This window comes from Leptonychotes weddellii, chromosome 2 (assembly GCF_054177405.1).
Source record: "Leptonychotes weddellii isolate Sample4059 chromosome 2, ASM5417740v2, whole genome shotgun sequence".
NCBI classification, from domain to species: Eukaryota; Metazoa; Chordata; class Mammalia; order Carnivora; family Phocidae; genus Leptonychotes; species Leptonychotes weddellii.
Genome location: NC_138370.1, coordinates 159238543 through 159258108, shown reverse-complemented (window position 1 = coordinate 159258108; position 19566 = coordinate 159238543). Strand labels below are relative to the sequence as shown.

Genomic DNA, 19566 nt, shown 5'->3' with positions numbered 1-19566 from the left:
TTTTTAAACTTTTTTAAAGATTTAATTTATTTATCTATTTCAGATTGAGAGAGAGAGAGAGAGAGCTCGTGAGAGCAGGAGTCAGTAGAGGAGCAGAGGGGAGGGAGAGGGAAGGAGAAAGAATCTCAAGCAGACTGAGCATAGAGCCTGGCATGGGGCCAATCCTACGACTCTGAGATCATGACCTGAGCCAAACCAAGAGTCAGTTGCTTAACCGACTGAGCCACCCAGATGCCCCTAAAGAAGTTTTTTTGATATGTCTTTTTAAATCAACAGGTTTTCTCTCCTTCCGTTTGTTTTCCTTACACTTTATGAGCTAAAGAACAGAGCCATTTGACCTTTAGGATATCTCATATCCTGGATTTTTCTGATTGCACCCTCATGGTGCAGCTTAACATGTTCCTCTGTCCTTTGTATGACTTGTAAATTGACAGCTGGACCAGGGGCTTGATCAGACTGAGGTGTCTCCCTTTGGCCATGACTATTGGCAAGTGGAGTGTTCTTTCGTTAAGAAGCACATAATATCTGGTTGTCTTTTGCATTGTTAACAGCTGTTTCTTCTCAGTGCCTAGAATTAGTAATTTATTAGGGGCTGCAAAATGGTGATACTCTAATTATATCACATCTGTTTTAGTTATTAGCTGGAATACTTTTATCAAGAGACATTTCCCCTTATCTATTATTTAGTTACCCTGTGATGCAGTTTCTATAGGAAAGGCAAGATATATGCCTTTTCCTTTATTTACTGGTTTTCAAGGTAATACATTGGCTCTCTGTCATCCTCAATTTTTATTACTCTATCAGTATTTTCTCCTCAGTATGGCCTTGTCTGGAAAGGGAGCGCTGGTTGGTCAGTGTCAAGAATTCATAGGTGCTAGGCTGCCACAGTCTCTTCAGACCTCATCTGCTATCTCTAGTTAGGCAGAACCCCTCCAAGTTTTAGCTCCTGTTCTAAAATTGGCTTTTCATATGTTCCAGTGAAAACAGTGTTGGCTATTTTGGGGGTCCTCCTGTTTTCACATCCATCACATATCCCACTGCTTCCTTCTGCTTTTTCCTGCACAAATGCTAATACCATACAGGTCTGTGGCTGTTGGTTTGTCCCCAGCTGCTTGTATTTTAACTTTGTTATCACCAAGTTTTGTAAATGTTTTCCATGGGATTTTGGTTTTCCTATTCAGTTGCTTGGTCTGCTTTTATGTGGAAATCAGGGAGATTAACAAATAAAACAAAAAACCACCCAAACCAAAAAATAACTCACTACCTCCAATGCCATCTTCCCAGAAAGAGGTGTAATCTTTGAGGGGTTAGAGTGAAAGTAAGAATAACTGAAGTTTCTGACTTAGAAGATCTGGTGCATGGTAATTTCAGTGATGAGGATTAAAAAATAGAAGAGAAGGAACAAAGTATGAGTGGAAGATAAGATCAATTTTTGATTTCTTAGGTTTGAAATGCTTATCATGAGTTATCCTAAAATTATTGCCTTCTTAAGGAATAGACTTTTAGAACTTGATAGAAAGAGCTAGGTGATGAAAGATCAACACTGAAAATAAAGCCATTATAAATTGGACAAATTATTACTTTTTGTTAAAATTACAGTGTGAAAAACCAGTAGAATAGAAAGCATGCACTTAAAGATGAAGGAGACACTAGTAAGTATTTGTGAACTAATAGTTTTATGTGTTTTCCATAAATACGCACAACAAATGAAGGTTTGCATTGAGCAGCAATCTGAAGAGGAAGACACTTTTCAAAGATCTATTTATAAGGGATGCAACTGGCTTTTTGGTCATTAGGTGTAAATGCCGCTATATATGTTTGATATAATATTAAGAGAATGAATTTATAAAATCTGAGTATTTTTCCTACTAGAAAAATAGATATTAAATATTCATAAGATAAAAATCCTAGATAAAAATTTAAGTATTCATAAGCTGTAAGTTTTTATATTTTGAGTAGACTGCAGTGTACCATCACAGATCCTGTATTTTAAGAGTAGGTGAAAAAGTCTTCTCTCTTATGAGCTATTCTAGATAATTCTAAAGTGCTCTGACTTCAAAAAGGGATTTTTAAAATAGTATGCACATCTGGATACTCCTTTTTAAAATTTTCATTCATATTAAATATCAACCCAAATGACTTACTTTTGACTTCTGTCTTTTCCTTTCTTTTTCTTCTTCTTTCTAAAATTAGGCCTGTCTTCAGAGACCTGAGATTAAACTTGAATCACTAAAAGAAGATATTAAGGAATTCTTTAAAATATCAGGTTTGTAAGTTGCTTTTTTCCTCCTAATTCTTTAAGGCAAAATAAGGGAATACTTTATTTGGAGGGAATATTTTATCCTCAAACTTCCAATTACTCATTAAAAATTTTGGAACAGTGGGTGGATAGGTTTCTATTTGATGAGAGTTAGAACTTTCAGATATTTCAATAAAATGCTGCAAAAATTCAGGAACGCTGTGGGAATCACTGCATTAAATTAATCAGTTTTGAATGCTGTCTACTTCCTGATCAACATACATCCTCAATGTATGAAGAATCTCCCTCACTAAGCACTTCCTCTTTTACTTTTCATTTGTGGTTTCTTTTCCTTCTACACTTTTTTCCCCTTCCTCCTTTCTATCCTTTCAAAGAAAAGAAAAGAAAATGCTAATTTCTTTTAGAGCAAGAAGAGAAGTCCCCTATTCTAACCTTTGCACACAGAAATTGAGATGTTAAGTGGTTTACTTACCCAGAAAAATTCAAGTAGTTAGCAGCCAAGCTCACTGGTCTGATGGTACCTCATAATAATGTTTCTGTCGTTCAGGAGTTTACGGGCTAGTTAGTTGTAACTAATTGCTTATGATCGATCTTTGTCAGGTGCTTGGCTGTTTCTTGCCCTTCCCTTGGCACATTCCTGATAGTACTAGTAGGACAGTCGCCAGCACTGTTTTGGTATTCACTGAGCAATGGAGGAAGGATTTCTCCCATCCGGAGAAAAGGGTACAACAGTTTTACTTAAAAGACAGTGTCATACTGATAATTTTGCTACTCAGTGTTTGCCACTGGACATAGTGAATGTATAGGAAATAATTCCTTAATAACACTTACACAGCAATTGGCGATTGATAAAGTTCTTTCACAAATGAATATGATGTTAGAATTTTAGTGAGATTAATTATAATGTATGCTTATTTTTAAAACTAACACGTTCATATATTTTATTCTTTTTTAAAAAATAGGTTGGGAGAAGAAACTTCAGAATGCTGTTTATAGTGAACTGAGTGTGTGAGTTTTTCCTACCTATTTTGAGATACTGTTATGTTTAGCTGTATTTACTTTGTAAGTAATGAATATAGTATTGCTGTGTACACTCATTATATTGTTATTTTTCATTAGTATTTATATAACATTTCACGTAAGTTAATACATTTAAAACTTACAGTCCTGCCTGAGAATGAATAATGAATAGGTGGGGTTTTTACCACCAAAATTTTTATATTAACAATTCATTTATCCAGTGTAGGTTAGGGAAATAAGTTACTATTTCAGATAACTGAAGCTTATCAACTTCTTTTTATTGTTGCCATTTTGGATATTACCCTTTTTCTGTCTTTATAAAGCAACCATTCTAAATATAATTACTTTTTTTTTTTTTTTTTTGCAAAATTGGTGTCATTAGTAAGAAAATCAGTGTTTTTGTTAATCTGGACTTGCCCTCAGAGTCTGTTGAGGTGTATAAAACTATTTGTCATTATAAAGAATAAAGATGTAGAGTTAGCTTTTATAGTTTATTCAATATTCCATTATTCATCAGTTATTTATTGAGCCCCTACCATGTGCTAGCACTATGCTAGGCACTGGGAATATAGTATAGAACAAGAAATCAATTCCTACCCTCACGGAGTTTATAGTCTAATGGAGTTCCTATGTCTTTTTTTTTTTTTTTTTTTACTGCTATCAGTATGCCTGTGTCTCTAGCATTCTCTAGATTCTAACACTTCTGCTCCTAACTTGTCCCTTCTAATCTGCCGTTAACTGAGAAACAAGATAATCTAGTTTATCAGAACTGTTTCTAAAATAGAGACGCAGATGAAGGCCTGTGGACCTGTGCTTGGACACACATTTTAAAAATTAGTATTTACTTCTTTGCTTGTCACCATTTTCCCAGTTGATTTATAAATTCTTAAATAATATCATATTTAAGTGCTATTGAAGTTGACTGTGACCATATCCCTGGTACTAGTCACCAAGGAATAGATGTTTATCATGATAAGTAAGGTTTTAAATGTACAATATGTATAGAGATGCCACAGGTTGCTTAAACTAATATGAACATGGTGATTTTTCTCTTTGCCTGTTATACAGGAAGCTTGTTAACTTTCTTTGTTTCCAGTACTGATGGAATAAAAGCATCTGGTTGTGTGTAATTACAAACAGTGGCTTCTCATCTGAGGAGATTTTACTGGTGATTGCTATTTTTGTAGTCTAATCCATTCCTGAAAATTGTTCAATGAGTGAACAGTGAGTGCCTTTTTACTTGATGGCAGGGACAGTATTTCATTCATTGTCTTATTTTCAGTATCCTAACAATAGACATTAAATAAATATTTTTGAATAACTTGTTGGGATTTTTGAAGGAGTAAATAATACTACTTTTTTTACTCATTTGGGTTTTGAAGAAATTGAGAAATAAGATAAAACATAAAGGCAAGTGGGTGATCAAAATTATACTTCAATTACTGATAAAGACTAGATAAGAGGACACAGCTTAGTGCAAGAGCAAAATGAGTCCTTTAACTGAACTCCAGAACTAAATAGACTTAACCTTCCAATGAAATAACATTGGTGAGCATGTTCAGTTTATTACTCCAAAATTTAAAAGTTGGATAAGGCACTAAACCTCTTCTGTGGTGTAGCAAGTAAAGCCCTGGAGAGAGGCCAAGAATGTGACGGTAATGGAGCTCTTTTCACAGGGAGGGACACATCCAGGGTGGAGAAGAAGTGTTTCCCCTAACATAAATCAGAAGAATAAAGGGGACTGAGTATACTGTGTTGCATTTTTCATTGGCAGAAACCATTAGATGGACAAGTAGAGAGCGCAAAAAGTAAAGTTGAAGAATTCACTAGGTTAAATAGAGTAGAAAAAATATGTTCTTACCTAATAAAGGTGTAGATACATGAGCTGTACAGATGATACCTGAAAACTGTTCACTTCATTTTAGTAAACATGTCAAAAGATTTTTGTCCAATTCTTGTTTAAAAGAGAGAGAAAAATTTTTGTATTCTGTTATTTACCTGAAACTTTAATTGTAGCCTAGGTTAGTTCTTCCCACTTAAAATTGACTACTTAATTGGGGTGCCTGGGTGGCTCAGTCCATTAAACGACCGACTCTTGGTTTCGCCTCAGGTCATGATCTTGGGGTCATGGGATCAAGCTTATTTAATTATTGTTGTGTTAATATTTAATAGGCAATTTACATAATCAAATGAGCCTTTTATGTAAGCACTGTGCTAAGCACTTTAAATACATTACCTTATGGAATGTAATCTTCACAACAATTCTATGATTGTGGAATTTATTATTATAACCATTTTGCAGAAGAGAAAACTGAGGCTCAAACTACTTAAATAGTTTACTGAAGATCATATGGCTAGTAAATGGTAGTGAATGGGTCTTGACCTCCAGCTGTTTGATACTACATCTCACATAGTGTTTATCTTATCTCTCGCCTGGATTGAAAGTGTTATGAAACTAGAATTATATTTTATATTTCTTTTAGTACCTTCAAATAAATGGTATTGAGTCAGCAGATAGGTAGTTATTGGGCCACCAACCAATGCTAACACACAATAAATATTTGTTGAATTGAGTATACCCTGTAGATATTAATCCTAAACTTACTAAAAAGATTTAATTAAGACAGTCTTTAAATGGAACATGCACCTTTTTTTCTGTCTTAGTTGTACTTTGTGTAGAACAGTTGATAAAGAATTAGGTTACCTGTTATTATCCTTTAAGGAATATAAATAAACCTTTTTAAAGTCTTTCAATAGGTATATATTATAAAAACATATACCATAGTCTACTGTTATAGTAGATAGATGCAAATATCTGCCATACTTTAGAGAGGTGTGAATGTTGAACAGTAGCAGACCAAAAATGGAAAGATTTTAGATAATGGGTACCTTTCACTAGACCACAAGATATGGTTAAGTCTTTATAGACATTCATGGCATTTGCTGGAAGAGTGTCAGGCAGTAGACCAGAGTACTTCCAAAATACTAATCACATAGTTCTTCATTGCCTTCTTTTGAATGTTACTTTAAATGTACTTGCTATGTGTTATGCACTGAGCTAGGAATTGAGGATGATGAACAAGCTGCATAGTCTTTGCTTTCACGGAGCATATATCTCAGTGGAGCACACACAGTTTAAGGAGGCAATTATAGTACAGTACAAGTACTATGATGAGGAAGTACGCAGAACACATAGGGCAGGCAATTAACTCACGTTGGGGATATCATGATGGCTTACCAAAGGAAACAATATTCAGATTCAGATAAAAAAGCTAAGGTAGTGTTAATCTGGGGAAGGAGTAGAGAAGAAAAGTGCTTTAGGAAGAAGGGAGCAACAAGCTTAGAGATTTAGAAGTGGAAAAGTGTGGCACATTGGAGGAGCGAAGTTGTATGGCTGAGTGGTATGGGGAAAGGGACATGGTGAAGGATGATCCCAGATATGTAGGTGGGGATGTGCTTCTTCCTCAAGGCTTGCTATCTATCTATCTATCAGATTTATTTATTTATTTGAGAGAGAGAACATGTGGGCGCTGCGCTGGGAGAGGGGCAGAAGGAGAGAATTTTTCAAGCAGACTCCATGCCAGGTGCAGACTTGGGGCTTGATCCCACGACTCATGAGATCATGACCTGAGCTGAAACCAAGAGTCAGCTGCTTAACCGACTGAGCCATCCAGGCGCCCCTCTAAACTTTCTTAGACGGGATCCTAAGAGCATTTAGGTGTCATTTTAGAATTTTAAGCAGAGTAGTGACATGATCGTATTTGCGTATTATATTCACGCAGCAATGTACTGGTTATCTAGTATGTGCCGTGCATTATGCTAGACCCTGGAAATGGAATTACTGGTGAATAAGGAAGACATGCTCTTGGCTAAATAGCCAGACAAATTGGCAAGGAGGTTGAAAATAGTATGGAAGGAGGGGAGACTGCTTAAGAACCTGTCAGATGAATACAGGCAAGAGATGTTGGTTGTCTGTCAGTGGGTGGAAAAAAGATGGGAAGTATTTCCAGGGACTTAAGGCACAGGAAGAGGCAGGAATCAAGAGTGATGCACAGGTTTCTTCAACCCTCATCTCTTCATATAAAAACATGAGCTCTACAAGGACAGAATTTTAGCCTATTTTGTTTACTGATATTTCTATTACCTTAAACACTTAGTAGATTCTTATTAAATATTTCTGAATGAATAAAAATCTAACTTGATTTGGCTTCACATTAATGATTTTTGGGTTGCTACCTCTTCTTACCTATTTATGGATAAACTTCTTTGTGCACTAAGTAACTTAAGATTATCAGTAAGTTCTCTCAAGTTTCAATCCTAAATTTCTAAGTTTTATTAAATTTAGAAATAATTATCATTAAAATTAAAGGATTTTGAAAAATATTTAATTCTAAAGTATGGGTCCCTTACAAATGATATAATGAACAGTATGAAATAGATGGTTTTTAAACTATCTTGCATATATGAAGAAATATTGAGGTATATATATCATTATTTTTTCATTTGTGAGTGGGGAAAGATGATTTGTTTAGGTACATGGAGTACAGATTTTAGTGGAAAAAACAATTAGCTAGAAATAATTAATGTAACTGTTTTAGAGATTGGGTTGAACAGGTTGCTTTTTCTATTCCAGAAATGTTTCCTTTGGACAGTTGAGCACTTTACTCTTAGGTCCTGGGGTAGGTATAATTAAGCTTGGTATATCATAAACACTTTACATGTTGGTGTCCCACTTTGGATGAGGCATTTCTTGAAAATTCACTGTGTGGGGGGCTCCTGGGTGGCTCAGTTGTTAAGTGTCTGCCTTTGGCTCAGGTCATGATCCCAGGGTCCTGGGATCGAGCCCCGCATCGGTCTCCCTGCTCAGCGGGAAGCCTGCTTCTCTCTCTCCCACTCTCCCTGCTTGTGTTCCCTCTCTCACTGTCTCTCTCTGTCAAATAAATTAAAAAAATAAATAAAATTTTAAAAAAAGAAAGGAAATTCACTGTGTGGTTCTTGAGTATTAGAACATGGTTGCTTTGCTGTAGGCACAAGTGTTACGACTAATTTCAGTAGGAGTTATTTGTTCTTGTGAAAGAGACTGGAATCTCTAAGTAAATGTTGAACTGTTATGTTTTCCTTTTGTGCTTTCTGTGATTTCATGTCACTGTGTCTCAATCATTATATTCCAACCATTCTGGCTTTTTCTGATTTTTAAACATTCCAAATGTTCCTAACTCAGGGTCTTGTGCTTGCTGCCCCTCTGCCTGAAATATTCTTTCCCTAGATCTTTGTATGGTCAGCTCCTTCTCACTTATGTCTTAGTTCAAGTATTAGCTCCCCTAGATACCTACCCTTGCACATCACTTCTATCTCATTACCCCGCTTTCATTTTCTCATAGCATGTATTACTATCTGATATTGTTCTACTAATTTGTTTCTTTTTATAATTATTGACTGTCTTTCTTCACTAGAATGTTAGGTATATGAGAACAGGGGGTGTCGTCTCAGTTACCACCATATACTTAGTACCTAGACGGCTCAAATATTTGTTGAATAAATAAATGTTTTCTTAATAAAAACAATACATTTTGAATATGAATGTAAAGTTACCTAGAAAACAAGACATTAACATTCTTAAATTTTTATTAAATTTGTGTATTATATATTAAAACATAGCTCTTTTAAAGATTGTATTTATATTATCATTTCAACTATGTAAAAAATATGTAATCATATGGAAAAGGAAATTGGGAGAAATGAAAACAGTTGATATGTTAGCAAGTTCATGGATTTTGTCAACCTTAAAAAATTCCTCTAAATGTTACAATATTTATATGCTGGGCGCCTGGGTGGCTCAGTTGGTTAAGCGACTGCCTTCGGCTCAGGTCATGATCCTGGAGTCCCAGGATCGAGTCCCGCATCAGGCTCCCTGCTCGGCAGGGAGTCTGCTTCTCCCTCTGACCCTCCTGCCTCTCATGCTCTCTGTCTCTTATTCTCTCTCTCTCAAATAAATAAATAAAATCTTTAAAAAAAAGAAAAAAAAACAATATTTATATGCTAAAAATAACAGTTCTGACAATTTTTACATGAGCATTTACAAAGCTAAGTAATTTTAAAATTACTTCAGATTATGAATTCAGATTATTGTGCAGTTCAACTTTTAACAAGTAAATTGCTCATCTAAAACTACAGTATTAGTAGGATAAGAAAGCTTTATCATGTTGTTGTACCTTCTATAAACACACAAAATTGCTAACAGATATTCTGTTTCATTTATGACATGGACCACAGAGGTAAGTAATTTCTAACAAAGAGAATTAATTAGTATTCAAGATAATGCACAATATTTAGCTGCCTCTTTTTATCCCTAGGTTTCCTTTACCTAGTCATCCTGCTGCACCCCCTGAACATCTGAAAGAACCTTTGGTTTACATGAGGAAAGCACAGGTTGGCTGTTGTTCATTTTTAATTTTATTTTTCCATGCTAAGTTATATAATACAGAATGAAAGATCCTAATTGGTATCAGGAGTATATATTATTCATTATATGGAAGCCTGGGTAAGAACCACTCCAGCGATGTGAATAGTATTTGCATGCTCTTCCTTTCTACTTTTAGCAACCAAGGAGCACACCTACTTAACTACAGTAATCCTGAAAATGTTGAGTAGAAGGAAGAAAAAATCATGTACCGTACTGACCTGAAATTTTAAATGTGATAAAAGTATTATGTGACTGTTTATTCCTCATGCTCTATGATAGTAAAAGAATGAAATGGGAATGAACTGACTCACTCTTCCCTTAAAATATTGGCTTTTGAAGCCGGTGATACTGATACTGTATTTGAAATAGGTTTGTTCTCACAGCAGGCTGCTATATACTAACTGTATTCTTCTGTCACAGAACTCAAATGAACCTGCTATCTAAAATGGGCTGAAACAACTAAAATTCACTTAAAAAAAAGAAATGATTTTATTTTCTTTTTTTTTTAAAGATTTTTAATTTTATTTATTTGAGAGAGAGAGCACAGGAGGGGGTACGGTCAGAGGGAGAAGCAGACTCCCCGCTGAGCAGGGAGCCTGATGCAGGGCTCGATCCCAGGACTCCGGGATCATGACCTGAGCCGAAGGCAGTCGCTTAACTGACTGAGCCACCCAGGCGCCCCAAAAAGAATGACTTTAAACAGAAAAACTGTAAAGAACTGTTAAAATAGAAACTTAGGCCCTGTCACATGCCCCTGACCTCTGGACTGTTCACCTCAGTGTGGCCTGGCGCACCTCTGCAAGCCTTCCTTGCGGTACTGAGTGTGACTCTCTGCTGCTGCCAAGGGGTTTAATGGGCACCACACAGTCGATCTTTCTCAACCATAGTCTCAGAGATTATCATGAGAAATTTCAAATATACCCCAAAGAACTCTCGTAAACCCATCACCCAGCTTCACTTATCATAGTGGTTCGTTCTGCTCCTGAGAAAGAATCTGCTGCTTTGAGTTATCACAATCCAAGCTGTGGGTGTGGGGCAGCTTTTTTATTTTTCAACTTTTATTTTCATTTAAAAAGCTCTCAAAATCAGATGGTGAAAGGAAGCAATATAAACAAAAAACATGGAGATATTTGAGGAAATATGTAATATGTTCGTATCTCTGGGTGGTACCTTTAGGTCTAACAATCAGACAGTATTATTGATATGTCATAAAGCAAAATCATTAAATGATACATGTGTGAAAAAATTGTTCGATCTTTTGTTGTAAAGATATAAACTCAAAAAAATAAAAAGATTGGGTCTGAATATTTTTTTGGTGAAATTTGAAAATTTCCAAAGGGTTTGGAGAAAGTATCAGTTTTAGCATATTAGGTATAGGAAAGAAGATAATAAAGTTGTTTTCCTATCATGACGGAAAAGAAGAGGTAAAGAGGTAAATCATAGGTCCATTCTTCAAGCCTGCTGCTAGTTGCTGAGAACACATAGGAAGGGTAAGTGTATGTATCGTGTGTAGATATATGCCACTCCTCTCTCTTCTTCCCAGACTTGCCCATTCACTCGGGGCCTGGTGCATTACAGCCCGTGGGCCAGATCTGCCCTGCCACCTGCTTTTGTACAGCAGGCAAGCTAAGAATATTTTTTTTACATTTTCAACTGGCAGAAAAGCCAAAAGAATAGTAATATCTGTGACCCATGAAGATTCTAGGAATTAATAAAATACCTTTTATTGGAAAACAGTCTCGTTCATTTATTTACATAATGTCAGTGGGTGCTTTTGCACTGCAGTGTCAGAGCTTAGTAGCTGCATAGAGACCCTATGACCTGCAAAGTCTAAAATATTTGCCGTTTGTCTTTTCACAGGAAGCTTGTCAATCCCTGCACCACATTATTCATTCTTTAAGAGCAGGGACTGTGTTTTTTTATCCTCAGCATCCAGTTCCACCCATGGAACACGATTTGTTGAAATAATTGATTCTTTAACTGTGGTCACACTAAAGACCTCCTCTACCAGTTAGTGTCTGCCTGTCTTCTTTTATTTGTTCTCCCTGAGTCATCTAGTTCTTAAGCTCCCTGTTGTATTGGGCAGTTTGCTCACTTTGTAGTCCGGATGACATAACTCCCATTCCAGCAGTGTGCTCCCTGGCACCTCATCGTCTCTTGCCCCATTAGACTTCTCTTCTGTCTGCCATTCCAGTCCTCAGCCTAAGCCTACCTCTGTCATCTATTTTCTTCTCCCAGAATGTGGAATTACTTCGGAAAGTCACATGAATTCTATGTTTACCCTCAGTTTAGTCTAAATCCATTTGTTTGTCTTTCAGTGGATTCATTTTACTGCCTGTCAATCCTGTTATTATTATTCATCATGCGTTATCTGCTTTCCAGTTAGGTTTTCCCAGTTTTTTACACTTGTGTAGCCCCTAATTCTACCTCTCTCTCATTTTAAACATTTAAATATTTTTAATATTCACCACTTAGTTTATTAAGAACATTCAGGTCCTCTCATTCAGGTTTCCACAGCTTCCCTCTTCTTTGCCGCCTCATCTTTTTTTGCCTCTAATCCTCTATAATCAACTATCTACTGTACATTTCTTCTGTGACGTCAAACTCAACATGTCAAAAACTGAGTTTATTATGTTATTCCTAAAATAAGCGTCTCCTCCTGACCTTCCTATTTCTATTAATTCATCATTACTATAGTAATTTAGACTTGAAATATCTTTGATCTCTGTTTTCCATGTCCAAATAGTCATTAAGTTCTCTAAGTTATTTCTTCCCATAGTCTTATAGCCTTTTCGTCCTTTTTTATTATCAAGGCCATTACCATGGTGATCACAGCGATGATGAGGAGGACGACTGCCTTCTATTGAGTGCTAACTTTGTTTCAGACATTAATTCACATCCTGATTTTCAACTTGTTTCCCTCCCCATCGTCATATGTACTCTTACTTTAATTAACTTTAGCTACAAGTGGGTGAAACCTTATAACGTATCTCACTGCCTTCTCCCGTCTTCAGTGACTATGAATGCCTAACAAGTTCCTTTTCCAAAGTGCAACATTTAAGGATTTTTACTGTTTGTCCCTAGCTTCCCCTTCTACTTTATCAATCTCTGCTCTCATAACTGTCCTATGTGCCCTTCCAAGTGGATCGTTTTGCCTTTCCCTCTTGCATCTTTTAACGCTTTTCTTATTTTGTTTTCTTGTCCCGGAAAGCTCTTTCTGCCTGCTTAGCATTTTGAAAATCCATCTATTTTGTGAGGGTCAGCTCAGATGACATCTCTTCTCTGTGACAGTTACCATCCCTGTTGAAAAGGATCTCTCCCTCTTTTGGACAGTGTAGCACACTGTCATTTTATGGTTCTTATCACAAATTGCAGTCTGTTATAGCAATTTCTGTGTACATCTTTTTCACTTTTGTTATAAGCCTCTTGAAAGCAGTAACAATTTAAAAACATTTTTTTATACCCATTACATCTAACATACTGACCTTTATGTAACACGAACTTAGGAAGTTTATGTCAAATTAATAATAAAGGTGCTTGCCATCTCTTCTACCGATTATTGTGATATTCATTTAAAAGATCTTTACTGAATGCCTGCTAAAAGACTCTCTACTATGTGCTATGAAGATTCAGAAATAAATTAGATATGGGGCGCCTGGGTGGCACAGTCAGTTAAGCATCTGACTCTTGGTTTCAGTTCAGGTCATGATCTCAGGGTTGTGAGATCAAGCCCCATGTTGGGCTCCATGCTCAGCATGGAGTCTGTTTGGGTTTCTCTCTCCGCCTCCCTCTGCCCCTCCCCCCAGCTCACTGTCCCTCTCTCTCTCTCTCAAATAAATAAATAAATCTTAAAAGAAAGAAAAAATTAGATAAAGATTCTGCCTATGGGTAACTCATGGGTTAATCATTGAAAGAAGACATGGGCATAAATAGTTGTAGTGTAAGGTAGAGAGTGCTATGTGCTATGGGGGAGGTGGCCAAAACATTCTGTAGGAGCACTAGGAAGGACTTGGGCATAGGCGGTTCCTTATTAAGTTGTTCTTTGCTCTTTACAATCAGAAAGAACTTAAAAAAAAATCCAGTTAGTATTTCCTTCCCCTTTTATTAAGTAAAACAGGTTGGCAGAAAATATTTTGGAATTGGAGCCTGGAAAATTTTGATTTTTTTTTTCCTATTAAAGTTGCATGAATTATTTGATCTTCCCTTAGATCTTGATTGTGTCTTCAGAGTTGGGATGTAAATCAGCTCTCTGCAGTTTTTGGCAAGATAGATTGGTGTTCAGTTTTCTGGACTGATGTGGGAAAGAGGTTTCTTATACTGCATCAGCATTTCCCAAAGTGTTTTCCGCTGAATACTAGCCCTGAGAGATGCTCCACAAAAAAGGGTGCCGTGGACAAATAAGTTTGGAAATTGAGGCCCACACTGCCTTCCTCTTGGTCAATCACAGTTTATTTATTTATTTATTTAAAAATTCGTGTTTTTTCATTGAATTTATTTTTTGTTGAAGTATAGTTGACACACAAGGTTACATTAGTTTCAGGGTTTCAGGTGTTCAGCATAGTTTCGGGTATACCACATAGTGATTTCATGACTCTATGCATTATGTTCACCAGAAGTGTGGTTTCCATCTGTCATCATACAATGCTGTTACAGTACCATTGACTATATTCCCTGTGCTGTACCTTTCACTCCTAGAAGCACAATTTATTTTATGATTTTTTTAATGGACTTAATTTTTTACAAAGGTTTTAGATTTACTGAAGAATTAAGAAGATATTATAGAGTTCTCATAGATTCCACACCTAGTCTCCCCTATTATTAACATCTTAAGTTACTGTGGTACATTTGTTACAGTTAGTGAACCAATATTACTATGTTATTATTAGCTAAAGTTCATACTTTATTTGGATTTCCTTAGTTTTAACCTAATGTCCTTTTTCTGTTCCAGGATCCCATCCAGGAAACCACATTACATTTGGTTGTCATGTCTCCTTAGGCTCCTCTTGGCTATGAAAGTTTCTCAGACTTTCCTTGTTTTTGATGACCTTGACAATTTTGAGAAGTACTGGTCAGGTATTTTGTAGAATATCCCTCTGTTGGAATTTGATGTTTTTCTCATGATTAGACTTGGGGGGGCTGGTTCTTGGAGGAAGACCACAGATAGAAAGTGCCATTTATGGTCTTCACATCATGTCAGGGTATATACTGTCAACATGGTTGGCACTGTTGATGTTGACCTGGCTCGCCTGGCTTGGGTGGTGTATGTGAGGTTGCTCCACTGCAACGTCACTCTCTGCCCCCCACCCCCTTGTATATACTGTTCTCCTTGGAAGGAAGTCACTGTTTATGGTTCACACGTAAGGTGAGACAGTTATGCTCCCCCTCCTTGAGGTGGGAGTCTCTACAGAAATTATTTGGAGTGTTTCTGCATGGAAGAGTTGCCTCCCTCCCCCCGGTTATTATATCACTGTGGACTCAAGGATGTTTATTTTATACTTTGGGTTTTAGTTCAGTACTCCTTAGTTTTGTTGCACACAATTTGTTTTAGGCTCTGAGATGTTCTGCAGTAAAGAAACTGTTTAATTTTATTTAATCCAGTGTTGTTCAAATTTATGTGACCGTGAAACCCTATTTCCATGTAAAACAATTCGAGAACTACTTTGCTACACCTTTTAGAGAAAGCAGTATTTGAAGAAACTGATATATGGTGTGTGATTAAATATAAGTATATGAATTTTCTTGTGAAATAGTACTAGTAAGCACAGAGCGCTCTAATTATGTGCCAGGTACCATTCTAGTGCTTTACAAGTGTTTACTCATTTAACATTCATGACAAGCCTGTGAGGTGTGTTACTCTTAGGATCTTAGATAGGTCCAGTTTCACAAAACCAGTAGGTGGAAGAGTTGGGATTTCAACCTAGACAGTCTGGCTCTAGAATCTGTACTACCAGATGATATTTAGCCTGTTTCTCTATCCACTCCCGAAATGCTCAAATTCAAGGTATGCTATGTGGTGGAATTTGCTCAGTTCTCTGTCAACCCAGTAACCTAAATAAAAATGAAAATTTTGTTACTTTTATGTGACTTCAGTTCCCATCCTCTTCCTAGTTGATCTTTCTGCCTTCTGTTTAGTCACTCCATTTCTTTTTTTTTTTAAAGATTTTATTTATTTATTTGTCAGAGAGCGAGCAAGAGCGAGAGAGAGCGAGCAAGAACGAGAGAGAGCGAGCATAAGCAGGGGGAGCGGCAGGCAGAGGGAGAAGCAGGCTCCCCCTGAGCAGGGAGCCCGACGCGGGACTCGATCCCAGGATTCCGGGATCATGACCTGAGTCCAAGGCAGGTGCTTAACCGACTGCGCCACCCAGGCGTCCCTAGTCACTCCATTTCTTAAAACTTCCAGACTTTTAGGGGGTTCATGGGTGGTTCAGTTGGGTTAAGCATTGGACTCTTGTTTTGGCTTAGGTCATGATTTCATGGTGTGATATCGAGCCCTGCGTGGGGCTCCGTGCTTGGTGGGGAATCTGCTTGAGATTCTCTCCCTCACCCTCCCTCCCCTTCTGCTGCTTCTCCTGCTCAAGCTCAGGTGCAAGCATGCTCTCTCTCTCTCAGATAAGTAAATAAAATTTTTTTAAAAAACCCAAAACTTCCCAGACTTTTAGGGTACAATTGCAACTTCTTATTTTTGCTTACAAAACTATAAATGATGCTTGCTCCTTTTTACCAGTCAGGTCCTATCTCTTATGTCCTCACACTGTTCCTCCCCATCCTGCCACTCCCCTGCCCACTTCCACACACATCTGCCTTCTCTATCTAATTATGCTTGACTTCCTTCAGTTGTTCCAGCAGTTGCTCATGCCATTGCTTCTACCCAAAACTGCCTCCCCACAAATCCCACCTATTCTGGCTAACTTCTGCACATTCTCAGGTGTCAGGTTACAGGATGGTTTCTGACCTTGAGATCTCAGATTCTCAGGTACTTTTTCTTTGTCTCCAATCCTCCATACAGGAAGCCCCCTATACCTCCTACCACAGTATCTGGATTGTCTGTATTATCATCTAGATTCTGCCATCTCTGTGAAGCAGGATCAGTGTCTCTCCTTTCACAACTACATCTGGCACAGTGCCTGCTCATGGCAGATGCTCCGTGGATGTTTTTTTTTTAATGATCGATCAATTGAATAAACAAAAAATAGAAAATGTTCCCCCTTAGAAAATATTCACACCCTTTTTCCTAGTAATTCTACTTCTAGAATCTTATCTAAAGGGAAGAATCAGGGAAATGCAGAAATTTATGTTCATGATAATATTAAAAAATTTAAAAGACTCTAAATGAATAACAGTAGGGTTTGTATATATATATAGCGTGGTATCTCCAAAAGACAGGCATCAAAAATGTTATTTTTGAAAGAATATAATGAAATAGGAAAGGGTATACAATATAATCTTAAATGGAAAAAGCAAAATATAAAACAATATAATTCCACTCTAATTAAATATGTATATGCATGTGTATATGTATACACACCCATGTATATCTCAATTGTACACACACATGCATAGGAAAAATGAAAGAAGAGAACAAAATATTAACAGTGGTTATTTTTGGCTGATAGACATTTATGGATACTTGTTACTCTATTCTTTTCATATTGTTCTTTTTTCCAAATGATCTAGAATAAATGTGTTACTTTTATAGTGAGAGAATTACTAAAATATTTCTCCTTTAGCTAGCTGGGTTATAACTCTTATGCTTTATTTTTTTCAGAGTTAAGGAAATAATTTTTTAATTTTATAATTTCATAGTTTTTTACACTCTATATGGCTTTTAAAGACTTACTTACTTTAGTTGTTATAAAAAAGTAGCAAGGCAATAGGTAATACTGAATTAGAGATTTCAATACAATTGTGATTCTTTTGTAATTTTTTTGCTTCTCATGGCTTAGAAATTACCTTATTTATAAAACTCATGAAATCCTTTGACTTAATACCATAGATTTCAGTTGTTAGGGAAACTGATTTGAAGGCAACAATAATTTCATTTGGAGAGGATATGGGTTTAGGTAAAAGGTAATGTCTTCCTATTAAACATTTTAAATGTAAAAGGCCATTCATTTTTCTTTTAAATAGCATTTTAAAGCTTTATTTATTTCATAAGTCTTTTGGGCAGAAACCATTATTTTCTTTGTATCTTGCATTAGTGTGCTGTCATTTTCAATAGTTTATCTGCCATTTCCACTTCTTTTTCTGTGTGTGCTAAATGTATATTGATATTTTAATTTCAATAATAGCCAGGACTATGATTTTTTTTGAGCATTTATTTTTGAGACTTTGGGCTTGTTTAGTCATGTCTACAGATAGAGCCTGAGAAAAGTTATCTATAAAACTGGGGAGTGGAAGTGGATCCAACCTCTCAAGTTCATGTCCTTTTGCTTGAATACTTTTGGAAACAGGGAAGTCGGGATTTCACTAACATAATCCATTTCAGTTAAGCCTTTCTACCTATTGGAAAATTTCTTTCTCTTATTAAACGGTCATTTGCTCCTTACAACATTTACTCACTGGTCATAGTTTTATGCTTGGCACATAGAAAGCATTCCATACATGTCAGTCAGTGAGGCAGCAAGTAAACAAAGGAATGAAGGAGTACCCCTGAATTCAGATTAGAGTTCTTGAGGGAACCTAAAGGATAACCCAGGTTGCAAGCAACCGCTTTCATCTTGGATTTCCCCTCATTGTCAGGAAATTCTATTCCTCTTTCTGATGTCAATAGAAATGACTTTTCTGACTACCCAAGATTTCTATGGAAATAACCTGTCCGATCATCTGACTGAAGTTCTTGTAAGCGGTACCTTGGAAAAGCCCTGCTGACCTTGGCATTGTGTCATAAATATGGAATAGGGAGTGGGGAGGAAGACATGGTGAACCACTGGAGTTACTTTTCTTTCAGTATTTTTAGGCTTTGAAAAAAGTGGTTTGTATTTTATTAACAACTAGAAGTTTTGATATACCTAGCTCCCTGTTTCCTTGCTTACTCTTTTTTGTTCTTTCTGTGTGTGTGGCATATGGGCTAATACAGCCCTTGTGACCTTTTTGAACCGGTCTCATGTTATTTGTGTATCTGTCCTATCTTCCCCACTCCCACGACAAAAATGATGTGTTTCTTAGAGACAGGGATGCCGTTTTATTCATCTTTAGTGGTATGTGTTTCAATAAATGTTTGTTGAATCAAAATCTTTTCATTATTTGAATTTTTAGCTATAACACCTCATGTCCCCCTCTTCTAGCCACAAAAATCCCAATTTTTCTGAATTTAATATCTATCAAATAAATAAATAAAATATTTAAAAAATAAAAAAAATAAAAAAAGTTTCCTCATTCATGCCCTGCATGGGGCTCCCTGTTCAGTAGGGAGTCTGCTTCTCCCTCTCTCTCTGCCCCTCCCCCTACTCGTGTTCTCTCTCTCTCCCCCCACTCTCTCTTGCAAATAAATAAAATCTTAAAGTTTCCTCATTCATAAAATGAAGGTAATGATACATATCTCACAGGATTAATAAAGTAATATATGTAAATTATGTGGCTGTTTCCAAACTCTTTTCTTTCAGAATGCTTTCTTCTGTTGTCTGATTCCTTTTCTGTGTAACTTTTTTCCTTAACTATTTTCTCTCTATATTACATTGCTCTATATTACATCTAATTGAATTACATTCAATTTCAAATTGGTAAATTGAAATACTTGGTAGTGGGGGTTATCCATTTAGGAGAAATATGATTAATCATTTAAAAATTGTACTTTCTAGAAAACACTTGAATGAGATGTTTTTAC

The 19566-nt window shown here is 36.4% G+C and overlaps 1 protein-coding gene across 4 annotated transcripts in view; it reads left to right on the top strand.

Moving 5' to 3' along the window:
• TBC1D19 (TBC1 domain family member 19) overlaps window positions 1–19566 on the top strand; it is a 150484-nt gene that overhangs the window by 28919 nt on the left and 101999 nt on the right. For 2 of the 4 annotated variants that reach the window (XM_081812523.1, XM_006739782.3), the window contains exons 2-4: window positions 2194–2266; window positions 3223–3268; window positions 9634–9709. In XM_081812523.1, the coding sequence (XP_081668649.1) occupies window positions 2194–2266; window positions 3223–3268; window positions 9634–9709 (195 nt within the window). Of the gene's footprint in view, window positions 1–2193; window positions 2267–3220; window positions 3269–9633; window positions 9710–14691; window positions 14817–19566 lie in introns of those variants that run through there. The other 2 variants (XM_081812524.1, XM_006739784.3) reach the window with 2 other exon arrangements.